The 15,692-nt window shown below is 55.4% G+C and overlaps 1 protein-coding gene across 4 annotated transcripts in view; it reads left to right on the top strand.

Annotated features, from left to right (window-relative positions):
* The window catches only part of LOC140399586 (RNA binding protein fox-1 homolog 1-like), a 161,311-nt gene that overhangs the window by 120,424 nt on the left and 25,195 nt on the right, over positions 1-15,692 (top strand). For all 4 annotated transcript variants that reach the window (XM_072489120.1, XM_072489119.1, XM_072489122.1 and 1 more), the window contains 4 exons: positions 3,920-3,980; positions 4,821-4,874; positions 7,368-7,509; positions 9,342-9,381. In XM_072489120.1, coding sequence (XP_072345221.1) covers positions 3,920-3,980; positions 4,821-4,874; positions 7,368-7,509; positions 9,342-9,381 — 297 coding nt within the window. The remainder of the gene's footprint in view (positions 1-3,919; positions 3,981-4,820; positions 4,875-7,367; positions 7,510-9,341; positions 9,382-15,692) is intronic.

Below are 15,692 nucleotides of genomic sequence, written 5' to 3'. Positions count from 1 at the left end.
TTAGGGTGGGTGTTGGGGTTAGGGTGGGTGTTGGGGTTAGGGTGGGTGTTGGGGTTAGGGTGGGTGTTGGGGTTAGGGTGGGTGTTGGGGTTAGGGAGGGTGTTGGGGTTAGGGAGGGTGTTGGGGTTAGGGAGGGTGTTGGGGTTAGGGAGGGTGTTGGGGTTAGGGAGGGTGTTGGGGTGGGTGTTGGGGTTAGGGTGGGTGTTGGGGTTAGGGTGGGTGTTGGGGTTAGGGAGGGTGTTGGGGTTAGGGAGGGTGTTGGGGTTAGGGTGGGTGTTGGGGTTAGGGTGGGTGTTGGGGAGGGTGTTGGGGTTAGGGTGGGTGTTGGGGTTAGGGTGGGTGTTGGGGTTAGGGTGGGTGTTGGGGTTAGGGAGGGTGTTGGGGTGGGTGTTGGGGTTAGGGTGGGTGTTGGGGATAGGGAGGGTGTTGGGGTTAGGGTGGGTGTTGGGGTTAGGGAGGGTGTTGGGGATAGGGTGGGTGTTGGGGTTATGGTGGGTGTTGGGGAGGGTGTTGGGGATAGGGAGGGTGTTGGGGTTAGGGAGGGTGTTGGGGTTAGGGAGGGTGTTGGGGTTAGGGAGGGTGTTGGGGTTAGGGAGGGTGTTGGGGTTAGGGAGGGTGTTGGGGTTAGGGCGGGTGTTGGGGTTAGGGAGGGTGTTGGGGTTAGGGTGGGTGTTGGGGTTAGGGAGGGTGTTGGGGTTATGGTGGGTGTTGGGGAGGGTGTTGGGGATAGGGAGGGTGTTGGGGTTAGGGAGGGTGTTGGGGTTAGGGAGGGTGTTGGGGTTAGGGAGGGTGTTGGGGTTAGGGAGGGTGTTGGGGTTAGGGAGGGTGTTGGGGTTAGGGAGGGTGTTGGGGTTAGGGAGGGTGTTGGGGTTAGGGAGGGTGTTGGGGTTAGGGAGGGTGTTGGGGTTAGGGAGGGTGTTGGGGTTAGGGAGGGTGTTGGGGTTAGGGAGGGTGTTGAGGTTAGGGTGGGTGTTGGGGTTAGGGAGGGTGTTTGCGTTAGGGTCGGTGTTGGGGTTAGGGTGGGTGTTGGGGTTAGGGAGGGTATTGGGGTTAGGGTGGGTGTTGAGGTTAGGGTGGGTGTTGGGGTTAGGGTGGGTGTTGGGGTTAGGGTGGGTGTTGGGGTTAGGGTGGGTGTTGGGGTTAGGGTGGGTGTTGGGGTTAGGGTGGGTGTTGGGGTTAGGGAGGGTGTTGGGGTTAGGGTGGGTGTTGGGCTTACGGAGGGTGTTGGGGTTAGGGAGGGTGTTGGGGTTAGGGTGGGTGTTGGGGTTAGGGAGGGTGTTGGGGTTAGGGTGGGTGTTGGGGTTAGGGAGGGTGTTGGGGTTAGGGAGGGTGTTGGGGTTAGGGAGTGTGTTGGGGTTAGGGAGGGTGTTGGGGTTAGGGTGGGTGTTGGGGTTAGGGAGGGTGTTGGGGTTAGGGAGGGTGTTGGGGTTAGGGTCGGTGTTGGGGTTAGGGAGGGTGTTGGGGTTAGGGTGGGTGTTGGGGTTAGGGAGGGTGTTGGGGTTAGGGTGGGTGTTGGGGTTAGGGAGGGTGTTGGGGTTAGGGAGGGTGTTGGGGTTAGGGAGGGTGTTGGGGTTAGGGAGGGTGTTGGGGTTAGGGTGGGTGTTGGGGTTAGGGAGGGTGTTGGGGTTAGGGAGGGTGTTGGGGTTAGGGAGGGTGTTGGGGTTAGGGAGCGTGTTGTGGTTAGGGTGGGTGTTGGGGTTGGGGAGGGTGTTGGGGTTCGGGAGGGTGTTGGGGTTAGGGTGGGTGTTGGGGTTAGGGAGGGTGTTGGGGTTAGGGAGGGTGTTGGGGTGGGTGTTGGGGTTAGGGAGGATGTTGGGGTTAGGGAGGGTGTTGGGGTTAGGGTGGGTGTTGGGGTTAGGGAGGGTGTTGGGGTTAGGGAGGGTGTTGGGGTTAGGGTGGGTGTTGGGGTTAAGGTGGGTGTTGGGGTTAGGAAGGTGTTGGGGTTAGGGTGGGTGTTGGGGTTAGGGTGGGTGTTGGGGTTAGGGTGGGTGTTGGGGTTAGGGTGGGTGTTGGGGTTAGGGTGGGTGTTGGGGTTAGGGTGGGTGTTGGGGTTAGGGAGGGTGTTGGGGTTAGGGAGGGTGTTGGGGTTAGGGAGTATGTTGGGGTTAGGGAGGGTGTTGGGGTTAGGGAGGGTGTTGGGGTTAGGGAGGGTGTTGAGGTTAGGGTGGGTGTTGGGGTTAGGGAGGGTGTTGGGGTTAGGGAGGGTGTTGGGGTTAGGGAGGGTGTTGGGGTTAGGGTGGGTGTTGGGGTTAGGGAGGGTGTTGGGGTTAGGGAGGGTGTTGGGGTTAGGGAGGGTGTTGGGGTTAGGGTGGGTGTTGGGGTTAGGGTGGGTGTTGGGGAGGGTGTTGGGGTTAGGGTGGGTGTTGGGGTTAGGGTGGGTGTTGAGGTTAGGGAGGGTGTTGGGGTTAGGGTGGGTGTTGGGGTTAGGGAGGGTGTTGGGGTTAGGGTGGGTGTTGGGGTTAGGGAGGGTGTTGGGGTTAGGGAGGGTGTTGGGGTTAGGGAGGGTGTTGGGGTTAGGGAGGGTGTTGGGGTTAGGGAGGGTGTTGGGGTTAGGGAGGGTGTTGGGGTTAGGGTGGGTGTTGGGGTTAGGGAGGGTGTTGGGGTTAGGGAGGGTGTTGGGGTTAGGGAGGGTGTTGGGGTTAGGGTGGGTGTTGGGGTTAGGGTGGGTGTTGGGGTTAGGGAGGGTGTTGGGGTTAGGGTGGGTGTTGGGGTTAGGGTGGGTGTTGGGGTTAGGGAGGGTGTTGGGGTTAGGGTGGGTGTTGAGGTTAGGGTGGGTGTTGGGGTTACGGTGGGTGTTGGGGTTAGGGTGAGCCAGTGGATCTAGGTTGGGCCATTTTGGAGGGTAGCTACGAGCCAATCAAATTGCCGAGGCCTGGAGGCACATTTCGGCCAGACCGGATAAGGATGACAGATTTCCTTCCCTGTAGGACATGAGTGAGCCAGATCGTTCTCAGAACCACCGATCTGGCCATCACAAGACTTCAAATCCACGCTTGTATTGGATTCAAATTTCTCCATCGGCCGAGGTGAGATTCGAACGTGCGTCCCCAAAGCATTGCCCCGGGTCTCTGGATTTCCAGCCCAATGACAATCAAACCGCCTCCCCTTGCATGTTGTTGCGGCCAACTCTGTCTCTAAAATCGCTGTTCCCTCCTAAATCTCCTCTGGCAGTGCCCTCCGTAACCCCCACATCCTTCCCGAAGTGTGGTCACGAGAGCTGGCCCCAGCTGTCTGGAGGATGGTCAATGATTGACTATAAGAATTGGCAAGTCATGTTGCAGCTGTATAGAACCTTAGTTAGGCCACACTTGGAGTATAGTGTTCAATTCTGGTCGCCACACTACCAGAAGGATGTGGAGGCTTTAGAGAGGGTGCAGAAGAGATTTACCAGAATGTTGCCTGGTATGGAGGGCATTAGCTATGAGGAGCGGTTGAATAAACTCGGTTTGTTCTCACTGGAACGAAGGAGGTTGAGGGGAGACCTGATAGAGGTCTACAAAATTATGAGGGGCATAGACAGAGTGGACAGTCAGAGGCTTTTCCCCGGGGTAGAGGGGTCAATTACTAGGGGGCATAGGTTTAAGGTGAGAGGGGCAAGGTTTAGAGGAGATGTACGAGGCAAGTTTTTTACGCAGAGGGTAGTGGGTGCCTGGAACTCGCTACCGGAGGAGGTAGTGGAGGCAGGGACGATAGGGGCATTTAAGGGGCATCTTGACAAATATATGAACAGGATGGGAATAGAGGGATACGGACCCCGGAAGTGTAGAAGATTGTAGTTTAGTCGGGCAGCATGGTCGGCACGGGCTTGGCGGGCCGAAGGGCCTGTTCCTGTGCTGTACATTTCTTTGATCTTTGGGCGAACCGGGAACACTCCCGATCAGCCGGACCGCCATCACGGAACTTTCTTTTTCTCCCGCAGGTAAACAATGCCACGGCACGCGTAGTGACGCCGAAGAAAACAGCCACTCCCTTTATCAACGGTAGGTGAGGGTGAAAACCTGGCGGCTCACACGGTCAGGCACTGTCAAATTGGGGTGTGAACAAACGGGAAGAACATTCTTCACGAGGAGCCTTCAATTAATTGGAGCGGCACAGTCACAATCATCACCCAGGCTCTGTCTGACTGCGGGAAGACATCCCTACTTCTGAACGGCATGGACGGAGCAGTGGTTAGCGCTGCTGCCTCGCACCGTGGACCCTGGTTCGATTCCGGCCTCCAGTCACTCTCTGTGCGGAGTCTGCACGTCCTCCCCCGTGTGTGCGTGGGCTCCCTCCGGGTGCTCCGGTTTCCTCCCACGGTCCAAAGCCGTGCAGGTTAGGTGGGATTGGCCTTGATCAATTGCCCCTCAGTGTCCGAAAGGGGAGGGTGAGGTGATGGGGTCGGGAGGGGATGTGCGCCTCGGAGGGGGGCCGATGCAATGTCGATGGGCTGAATGGCCTCCTTCTGCACTGTCGGGGTACTCTGATCGTCAGAACACAAACCTTCTCACAATGAAGGCCGACATAACATTCAGCACCCTAACTGCTTGCTGCTGCCCCCCCCCCTCTCCACTTTCGTTGGCTGGTGTACATATCGATAGAGGGCATCCCCCAGACCGATATCGATAGATTTCTGGTAGGTCACGGTAGTGTGGGGATGTGCGGTTGAGGGGAAAGCCCCAGGCACGTGTCCCGCCCTCTCCTAGCCGAGGGCTTGTGGGCGACGGGCGCAGGTCTTGAAGCTTTCGATCCCACACACCCCGGGACATGGGAATGAGGAACAGGTGTAAGCCATTCAGCCCCTCGAGCTCCGATCATTCCTGGTCTCCTTCTCTTTGCAGCGTGGAAGATTAACCCGATGGTCGGTGCTGTCTACGCTCCGGATATTTACACAGGTAATGGCAGGAAATAGTCCCGTCTCTCTCTCAATTCCCCCTGCTGGGCTGCTGGTATTCCCAGGGCTGCTGGGATTCCCAGGGCTGTTGCGATTCCCAGGGCTGCTCGGATTCACAGGGCTGCTGGGATTCACAGGGCTGTTGTTATTCCCAGGGCTGCTGGGATTCCCAGGGCTGTTGCGATTCCCAGGGCTGCTCGGATTCACAGGGCTGCTGGGATTCACAGGGCTGCTGGGATTCCCAGGGCTGTTGCGATTCCCAGGGCTGCTGGAATTCCCAGGGCTGCTGGGATTTCCAGAGCTGTTGCGATTCCCAGGGCTGCTGGGATTCCCAGGGCTGCTGGGATTCCCAGGGCTGCTGGGATTCCCAGGGCTGTTGCGATTCCCAGAGCTACTGAGATTCCCAGGGCTGCTGGGATTCCCAGGGCTGTTGTGATTCCCAGGGCTCCTGTGTTTCCCGGGGCTGCTGGGATTCCCAGGGCTGTTGCGATTCCCAGAGCTGCTGGGATTCCCAGGGCTGCTGGGATTTCCAGGGCTGTTAGGATTGCCAGGATTGTTGCAATTCCCAGGACTGCTGGGATTCCCAGGGCTGTTGCGATTCCCAGGGCTATTGCGATTCCTAGGGCTGTTGCAATTCCCAGGGCTGCTGGGATTCCCAGGGCTGCTGTGATTCCCAAGGCTGCTGGGATTCCCAGGGCTGCTGGGATTCCCAGGGCTGTTGCGATTCCCAGGGCTGCTGGGATTCCCAGGGCTGTTGCGATTCCCAGAGCTGCTCGGATTCACAGGGCTGCTGGGGTTTACAGGGCTGCTGGGATTCCCAGGGCTGTTGCGATTCCCAGGGCTGCTGGGATTCCCAGGGCTGCTGGGATTTCCAGAGCTGTTGCGATTCCCAGGGCTGCTGGGATTCCCAGGGCTGCTGGGATTCCCAGGGCTGTTGCGATTCCCAGAGCTACTGAGATTCCCAGGGCTGCTGGGATTCCCAGGGCTGTTGTGATTCCCAGGGCTCCTGCGTTTCCCGGGGCTGCTGGGATTCCCAGGGCTGTTGCGATTCCCAGAGCTGCTGGGATTCCCAGGGCTGCTGGGATTTCCAGGGCTGTTAGGATTGCCAGGGTTGTTGCAATTCCCAGGGCTGCTGGGATTCCCAGGGCTGTTGCGATTCCCAGGGCTGCTGGGATTCCCAGGGCTGCTGGGATTCCTAGGGCTGTTGCAATTCCCAGGGCTGCTGGGATTCCCAGGGCTGCTGTGATTCCCAAGGCTGCTGGGATTCCCAGGGCTGCTGGGATTCCCAGGGCTGCTGGGATTCCCAGAGCTGCTGGGATTCACAGGGATGCTCTGATTCACAGGGATGCTCGGATTCACAGGGCTGCTGGGATTCCAAGGGCTGCTGGGATTCCAAGGGCTGCTGGGATTCCCAGGGCTGCTGGGCTTCCAAGGGCTGCTGCGATTCCCAGGGCTGCTGGGATTCACAGGGCTGCTGGGATTCACAGGGATGCTCGGATTCACAGGGCTGCTGGGATTCACAGGGATGCTGGGATTCACAGAGCTGCTGGGATTCACAGGGATGCTCTGATTCACAGGGATGCTGGGATTCACAGGGCTGCTGGGATTCACAGGGCTGCTGGGATTCCCAGAGCTGCTGGGATTCACAGGGATGCTCTGATTCACAGGGATGCTCGGATTCACAGGGCTTCTGGGATTCCAAGGGCTGCTGGGATTCCAAGGGCTGCTGGGCTTCCAAGGGCTGCTGCGATTCCCAGGGCTGCTGGGATTCCCAGGGCTGCTGCGATTCCCAGGGCTGCTGGGATTCACAGGGCTGCTGGGATTCACAGGGATGCTGGGATTCACAGGGCTGCTGGGTTTCCCAGGGCTGCTGGGATTACCAGGGCTGCTGGGATTACCAGGGCTGCTGGGATTCCCAGGGCTGCTGGGATTCCCAGGGCTGCTGGGTTTCACAGGGCTGCTGGGATTCACAGGGCTGCTGGGATTCACAGGGCTGCTGGGATTCCCAGGGCTGCTGGGATTCCCAGGGCTGCTGGGATTCCCAGGGCTGCTGGGATTCCCAGGGCTGCTGGGATTCCCAGGGCTGCTGCGATTCCCAGGGCTGCTGCGATTCCCAGGGCTGCTGGGATTCACAGGGCTGCTGGGATTCACAGGGTTGCCCGGATTCCCAGGGCTGCTGGGATTCCCAATGCTGTTAGGATTCCCAGGGCTGTTGGGATTCCCAGGGCTGTTGCGATTCCCAGGGTTGTTGCGATTCCCAGGGCTGCTGGGATTCCCAGGGTTGTTGCGATTCCCAGGGCTGCTGGGATTCCCAGGGCTGCTGGGATTCCCAGGGCTGCTGGGATTCCCAGGGCTGCTGGGATTCCCAGGGCTGCTGGGATGCCCATTTTCCTTGGCCCTCCCATCGGGCCCGGTGGTTTTGCGGTCTGGAACGTACAGTTTTGTGGCCGCACTGACTCTCTCTCTCTCTCTCTCTCTACCGTCTCCCATTCAGTGGCAGGCTTCCCGTACCCTGTGGCGGCGGCCGCAGCTCCAGCCATGGCCTACAGGGGGAGCCACCTGCGAGGTCGGGGCCGGGCTGTGTACAATGCCATTCGGGCAGTGACTGCCCCGTCCCCCATGCCAGGATTTGGAGGGTAGGTCTGTTTCCCCAGTTTATCGTCGGCCTTTGCAAAGAATTATCCAGTCCGACCCCGACTCCTGCATTTGACACAGCGGCCAGAGAACATGGGGAATTGGAGCAGGAGTTATTCAGCCCCTCGAGTCTGTTCCCCAATTCAATAGGATCATGGCTGAACAAGGTACAAAGAACAATGCAGCACAGGAACAGGCCCTTCGGCCCTCCAAGGCTGTACCGGCCGTGAAACCAACCTTGGCCAAACCCCTCAGCACCTCCTTGTGCCGTGTCCCTCGATCCCCGTCCTATCCACGTGTTTGTCGAGATGCCTCCTGAACGCCGTTAATGTATCTGCTTCACAACCTCCCCTGGCAACGCGTTCCAGGCCCTCCCCACCCTCCGTGTAAAACATCTGCCCCGCGCATCTCCTCTAAACTTTGCCCCACGGACCTTAAACCTCTGCCCCCCGGCGACTGAGCCCTCCACCCTGGGAAAGAACCTGCCCACCCACTCTCTCCACGCCCCCTCACAATCTTGCAGACCTCGATCAGGTCCCCCCCTCAACCTCCGTCCTTCTGATGGAAACCGTCCGAGTCTATTCAGCCTCTCCGCGGAGCCAACCCCCTCCAGGCCAGGCAACACCCTACTGAACCTCCTCTGCACCCTCCGCAAAGCCTCCACATCCTTCTGGTAGTGTGACCAGAACTGTGCGCAATATTCCAAGTGTGGCCGTATCAAGATTCCATACAACTGCAGCCTGACTTACAGCTTGTAGACTCGATGCCCCGTCCAATTAAGCCAAGCATTCCGTCTGTTTTCTTGACTACATTGTCCACTTGTGTTGCCACCTTCAAAGATCTGTGGACCTGCACGGCCAGATCGCTCTGACTCTCTATATTCCGAAGAGTTTTACCATTTACGGTTTATTTCCCCTCGATGTTCGACCTACCAAAATGCAATACATCCCATTTGTCCGGACGATTTGATTGTGGCCTGGACTCCGATTTCCTGTCACCTCTCCGGGTAACCCTTGACCCTCTTGTTGATCGCAAACCCGCCCACCTCAATCTTAAATAAGCTCAGGTCCCTCATGCCTGTTCTTGTCCACCATCGACAAGGACACGAGTCCGGAGTGCGAGGGGAGACTCCCCACTCGCCTGGATGAGCGCGGCTCCCAGCAACACTCGAGAAGCTCGACACCATCCGGGACAAAGCAGCCCCGTTTGATTGCTCCCCCTTCCACAAACATTCACTCCCTCCCCCCCCCGTCGCACAGAGGCAGCCGTGTGTCCCATCCACAAGCTGCACTGCAGCAACTCACCGAGGCTCCTCAGGCAGCACCTTCCCAACCCACGGCCGCGACCATCTAGAAGGACAAGGGCAGCAGATACCTGGGAACCCCACCACCTGGAGGTCCCCCTCCGAGTCCTTCCCCACCCCGACTGGGAAATATATCGGCCGTTCCTTCACTGTCGCCGGGGCAACATCCTGGAACTCCCTCCCTAACAGCACACTGGGTGCACCTACGCCTCAAGGACAGCAGCGGCTCAAGAAGGCGACTCGCCCCCACCTTCTGACGGGGCAACTCGGGATGGGCAATAAACGCGGATACCAGTTACGTACGCGTCAAATGAGTGACTAATAAACCTGGTCCCCGTGCATCTCTTGTGCCTTTCCTGCCCAATCACAATTCCCGCTGCCCCTGGACATTCAGACTCTCCTGTCACATCCCACCATGTTCCTCCCGTTCCTGCATGTCCCACCTACACCTCCAGAGGAACTGACTGCGATCGCAAGCGGGACTACAGCTGTGTAAGACTGATCGAACCTTCTCTCTCCTGTTTAATGCAGAGTGCTGTACCAGGATGGTTTATACGGGCCGGATGTTTATGTAGGTATTTAGATATCCTAACTATGTTGGGAATACATTCTCTCTCTGTCTCCCTTTCTTTGTCTCCTCTCTTTCTCACTGTCTCCTCTCTCTCTCTCCCTGAATCTCTCTGTCTCTCTTGTCTCCTTCACTTTTTCCCATTCGCCCAGCCCTCCCTCTCTTCCTGCCTCGACCTCTCACTTTTATCTCCCCCCTCTCCCCCCCCACACCTTGCCGTGAAATCATGGTTGTGTTGTAATTCGCCGACTGACCGCTAGGAGTCTCATTAATATATCAGTGAATGTTAGAGTCAGGTGACCTCAGAGTGGCTGGAGGGAGCGCAGAGAGAGGTTTCTTGCGCAAGTTAATACAGTTATTCACCTGTTGTTTTATATATATTTGACCCACAGTTAATGTTAATAATCATTTATAGCTTTAATTACAAGTGTTCTTGTAATATAAATAAGGCAATCCGACAAGGACATTACACCCACCTCACTTTTTCACATTCTTTGTCTCTCTCATTCTCTGTCTGTCTCTCTCTTTCTGTCTTTGTCTCTCACCCTCTCTCGCCACCTCCTCCTCCCCCCCCCCCATCGTTTGCTCTTATCTCTCACTCTCTCAGTATCTCTGTCTCCTTCTCTCGTTCCCTGCCTCTTCCACATTCCCTCGTTATCTCACTTTGTCACAATCATTCCCTCTGAAAATGAACATTGTTCTGAAGGCTCACAATGCCTTTCTCCTTTCTCGCTTTCTCCCTCAGTCCCCCCGAACCCATCCACCCCTCCACACACCCCTCCGCAACGCACAGCCCATCCAACTCCCTGTCTCCTGACATCCTTCGCAGCAGTGACTCCGCACTGCCCCCTTGCTGAGCTTACACTGACCCCAGCAACACCTCAACTTTACAAATCTCATCCCCCTGTTCAAATTCCTCCCTCACCCCCTCGCTCCCTATCGGTGTAACCACCTCCAGCCCCTACAATTCCCTTCCTCCTGTTCAAATCCCTCAATCGCCTCCTCCCTCCCAATCTCTGTAACCTCCTCCAGCCCCTACAATTCCCTTCCTCCTGTTCAAATCCCTCCCTCGCCTCCTCCCTCCCAATCTCTGTAACCTCCTCCAGCCCCTACAATTCCCATCCTCCTGTTCAAATCCCTCCCTCGCCTCCTCCCTCCCAATCTCTGTAACCTCCTCCAGCCCCTACAATTCTCATCCTCCTGTTCAAATCCCTCCCTCGCCCCCTCCAGCCCTATCTCTGTAACCTCCTCCAACCTCTACAATTCTCATCCTCCTGTTCAAATCCCTCCCTCGCCCTCCCTCCCTCCCTATCTCTGTAACATCCTCCAGCCCCTACAATTCTCATCCTCCTGTTCAAATCCCTCCGTCGCTCCCTCCCTCCCTATCTCTGTAACCTCCTCCAGCCCCTACAATTCTCATCCTCCTGTTCAAATCCCTCCCTCGCCTCCTCCCTCCCTATCTCTATAACCTCCTCCAGCCCCTACAATTCCCATCCCCCTGTTCAAATCCCTCCCTCGCCTCCTCCCTCCCTATCTCTATAATCTCCTCCAGCCCCTACGTCCCATCCTCCTGTTCAAATCCCTCCCTCGCCCTCCCTCCCTCCCGATCTCTATAACCTCCTCCAACCTCTACAAGTCACATCCTACTGTTCAACTCTCTCCCTCCCTCCCTATTTCTGTAACCTCCTCCAGCCCCTTCAATTCTCATCCTCCTGTTCAAATCCCTCCGTCGCCCCCTCCCTCCCTATCTCTGTAACCTCCTCCAGCCCCTTCAATTCTCATCTTCATGTTCAAATCCCTCCCTCACCTCCTTCCTCCCTATCTCTGTAACCTCCTCCAGCCCCTACAATTCTCATCCTCCTGTTCAAATCCCTCCCTCGCCTCCTCCCTCCCTATCTCTGTAACCTCCTGCAGCCCCTACAATTCTCATCCTCCTGTTCAAATCCCTCCCTCCCCTCCCTCCCTCCCTATCTCTATAACCTCCTCCAACCTCTACAATTCTCATCCCCCTGTTCAAATCCCTCCCTCCCCTCCCTCCCTCCCTATCTCTGTAACCTCCTCCACCCTCTACAATTCCCATCCTCCTGTTCAAATCCCTCCCTCGCCCCCCTCCCTCCCTATCTCTGTAATCTCCTCCAGCCCCTACAATTCCCATCCCCCTGTTCAAATCCCTCCCTCGCCTCCTCCCTCCCTATCTCTGTAACCTCCTCCAGCCCCGACAATTCCCATCCTCCTGTTCAAATCCCTCCCTCGCCCCCTGCCCTTCCACCATTCTCGTGGTCCAAGCGCGTTACTGCTCGCTCTTCCCCAGGAAGTTCCTCCCCACATCCGTCCCAGTAAAACTCTCACCAATGCCTTAAATCTTCATCTCCTCGTTCTTTGTTCCGTTGACCTCTGCACTGTGGCGTTTGAAGATATTTCTTCTTAAAAAAAATTTAGAGCACCCATTCAGTTTTCCAATTAAGGGGCAATTTAGCGTGGCCAATCCTCCTACCCTGCACAGAGAACATAGAACATAGAACGATACAGCGCAGTACAGGCCCTTCGGCCCACGATGTTGCACCGAAACAAAAGCCATCTAACCTACACTATGCCATTATCATCCATATGTTTATCCAATAAACTTTTAACTGCCCTCAATGTTGGCGAGTTCACTACTGTAGCAGGTAGGGCATTCCACGGCCTCACTACTCTTTGCGTAAAGAACCTACCTCTGACCTCTGTCCTATATCTATTACCCCTCAGTTTAAAGTTATGTCCCCTCGTGCCAGCCATATCCATCCGCGGGAGAAGGCTCTCACTGTCCACCCTATCCAACCCCCTGATCATTTTGTATGCCTCTATTAAGTCTCCTCTTAACCTTCTTCTCTCCAACGAAAACAACCTCAAGTCCCTCAGCCTTTCCTCATAAGATTTTCCCTCCATACCAGGCAACATCCCGGTAAATCTCCTCTGCACCCGCTCCAAAGCCTCCACGTCCTTCCTATAATGCGGTGACCAGAACTGTACGCAATACACCAAATGCGGCCGTACCAGAGTTCTGTACAGCTGCAACATGACCTCCCGACTCCGGAACTCAATCCCTCTACCAATAAAGGCCAACACTCCATAGGCCTTCTTCACCACCCTCTCAACCTGGGTGGCAACTTTCAGGGATCTATGTACATGGACACCAAGATCTTTGGACTGTGGGGGCGAGGCCCACGCAGACACGGGGAGAATGTGCAAACTCCACACGGACAGTCACCCAGAGCCGGGATCGAACCTGGGACCTCGGCGCCGTGAGGCAGCAGCGCTAACACTGCGGCAATGCGCTCAAAATATTTCTTAATTGTTGTGAGGGATGCCGCCTCCACCACCCGTTCAGGCAGCGAGTTCCGGACTCCCACCCCCCCCTCTGGGTGCAAAGGTTTTCCCTCCCATCTCCTCTAAACCTCCTGCCCCTTCCCTTAAATCTGTGCCCCTCTGGTCATTGACGTCTGCGCCGGGGGGGAGAGGGGGGGAGACACATCTTCCTCTCCACCCTATCTCCGTCCCTCGGAATTTTGTCCACCTCGATCCGGTCGCCCCTCGGCCTTCTGAGCCCTGGGGAAAACAACCTCAGCCGGACCAGCCTCTCTTCACAGCTGACTCGCTGCAGCCCAGGCAACATCCTGGTGAATCTCCTCTGCACCCTCTCCAGTGCAATCGCATCCTTCCCATAGTGAGGTGACCAGAACTGCACACAGTGCTCCAGCTGGGACCTAACCGGCATTTTATACAGCTCCCATCATGATCTCCCTGATCTGACATTCAATTCCTCATTTGTTCATGACAACAAACCCTTCTTCACCACGTTATCGACCATTCCTCGCTGTCTTGGGAGATCTGGGGACTGCACACTAAGGTCCCAATGATCATCTGGACTTCCCAGGATCCCTTTGCCTTGTTAATCCTCCCAAAGAGCTCCCCCTCACACTGTTTGGGATTCAATTCCATTTGCTGCTGCTCTACGCATCCGACCAACCACAATATCGTCCAGATGTCCCTCCTTGTCAGCCTCATTCACACCTGTTCTAACCTCGCTCATCTTCTGTCAGGTCTCCCCTCCACCTCCACCCACCCCAAGGAGATGAACCCAACCTTCCCAGGCCCAAGCGAGTAGCTAAAAGGCCCTCTTCCCCGGAGGAGTTCTGGTAAAGCTCCCTCCCTGGGGACCCTCTTGAAGGGCCCTCGCCTCCTCCCCGTGTGGGAGACCACGGCCGGGCACATCTGGGGTTTTTCTCAAACCGCAGCTGAATGAAGATTCCTCCGACCCTCCCAGCCTCTGCACTCGACACGGCCAATTACGAAGGCGAGGTCCCGTAGAACCCGCGGAGTCCAGTCCGTGCAGAAGGAGACCATTCGGCCCATCGAGTCTGCACCGTTCCTCTGACAGAGAGCCCAAACTCGGCCACTCCCTTGCCCCAAACCCATAACCCCACCTAATCTCATCTTTGGACACTAAAGGACAATTTAACACGGCCAATCCACCTAACCTGCACATCTTTGGACACGAAGGGACAATTTAACACGGCCAATCCACCTAACCTGTACACCTTTGGACACTAAGGGACAATTTAACATGGCCAATCCACCTAACCTGCACATCTTTGGACACTGACGGGCAATTTAACACGGCCAATCCACCTAACCTGTACATCTTTGGACACTAAGGGACAATTTAACACGGCCAATCCACCTAACCTGTACATCTTTGGACACTAAGGGACAATTTAACACGGCCAATCCACCTAACCTGTACATCTTTGGACACTAAGGGACAATTTAACACGGCCAATCCACCTAACCTGTACATCTTTGGACACTAAGGGACAATTTAACACGGCCAATCCACCTAACCTGTACATCTTTGGACACTAAGGGACAATTTAACACGGCCAATCCACCTAACCTGTACATCTTTGGACACTAAGGGACAATTTAACACGGCCAATCCACCTAACCTGTACATCTTTGGACACTAAGGGACAATTTAACACGGCCAATCCACCTAACCTGTACATCTTTGGACACTAAAGGACAATTTAACACGGCCAATCCACCTAACCTGCACATCTTTGGACACTAAGGGGCAATTTAACACGGCCAATCCACCTAACCTGCACATCTTGCACACTAAGGGACAATTTAACACGGCCAATCCACCTAACCTGTACATCTTTGGACACTAAGGGGCAATTTAACATGGCCAATCCACATAACCTGTACATCTTTGGACACTAAGGGACAATTTAACACGGCCAATCCACCTAACCTGCACATCTTTGGACACTAAGGGGCAATTTAACACGGCCAATCCACCTAACCTGCACATCTTTGGACACTAAGGGACAATTTATCACGGCCAATCCACCTAACCTGCACATCTTTGCACACTAAGGGACAATTTAACACAGCCAATCCACCTAACCTGCACATCTTTGGACACTAAGGGGCAATTTAACACGGCCAATCCACCTGACCTGCACATCTTTGGACACTAAGAGACAATTTAACACGGCCAATCCACCTAACCTGTACATCTTTGGACACTAAGAGACAATTTAACATGGTCAATCCACCTAACCTGTACATCTTTGGACACTAAGAGACAATTTTAACATGGTCAATCCACCTAACCTGTACATCTTTGGACACTAAGAGACAATTTAACATGGCCAATCCACCTAACCTGTACATCTTTGGACACTGAGGGACAATTTAACACGGCCAATCCACCTAACCTGTACATCTTTGGACACTAAGGGACAATTTAACACGGCCAATCCACCTAACCTGTACATCTTTGGACACTAAGGGACAATTTAACACGGCCAATCCACCTAACCGCACATCTTTGGACACTAATGGACAATTTAACACGGCCAATCCCCCTAACCTGTACATCTTTGGACACTAAGGGACATTTTAACACGGGCAATCCACCTAACCTGTACATCTTTGGACACTAAGGGACAATTTAACATGGCCAATCCACCTAACCTGCACATCTTTGGTCACAAAGGAGCAATTTAACACGGCCAATCCACCTAACCTGTACATCTTTGGTCACTAAGGGGCAATTTAACACGGCCAATCCACCTAACCTGCACATCTTTGGACACTAAGAGACAATTTAACACGGCCAATCCACCTAACCTGTACATCTTTGGACACTAAGGGACAATTTAACACGGCCAATCCACCTAACCTGCACATCTTTGGACACTAAGGGACAATTTAACACGGCCAATCCACCTAACCTGTACATCTTTGGACACTAAGGGACAATT

This window comes from Scyliorhinus torazame, chromosome 23, assembly GCF_047496885.1.
Source record: "Scyliorhinus torazame isolate Kashiwa2021f chromosome 23, sScyTor2.1, whole genome shotgun sequence".
Taxonomy (NCBI): domain Eukaryota; kingdom Metazoa; phylum Chordata; class Chondrichthyes; order Carcharhiniformes; family Scyliorhinidae; genus Scyliorhinus; species Scyliorhinus torazame.
This window is presented reverse-complemented; position numbering and strand designations above follow the sequence as displayed.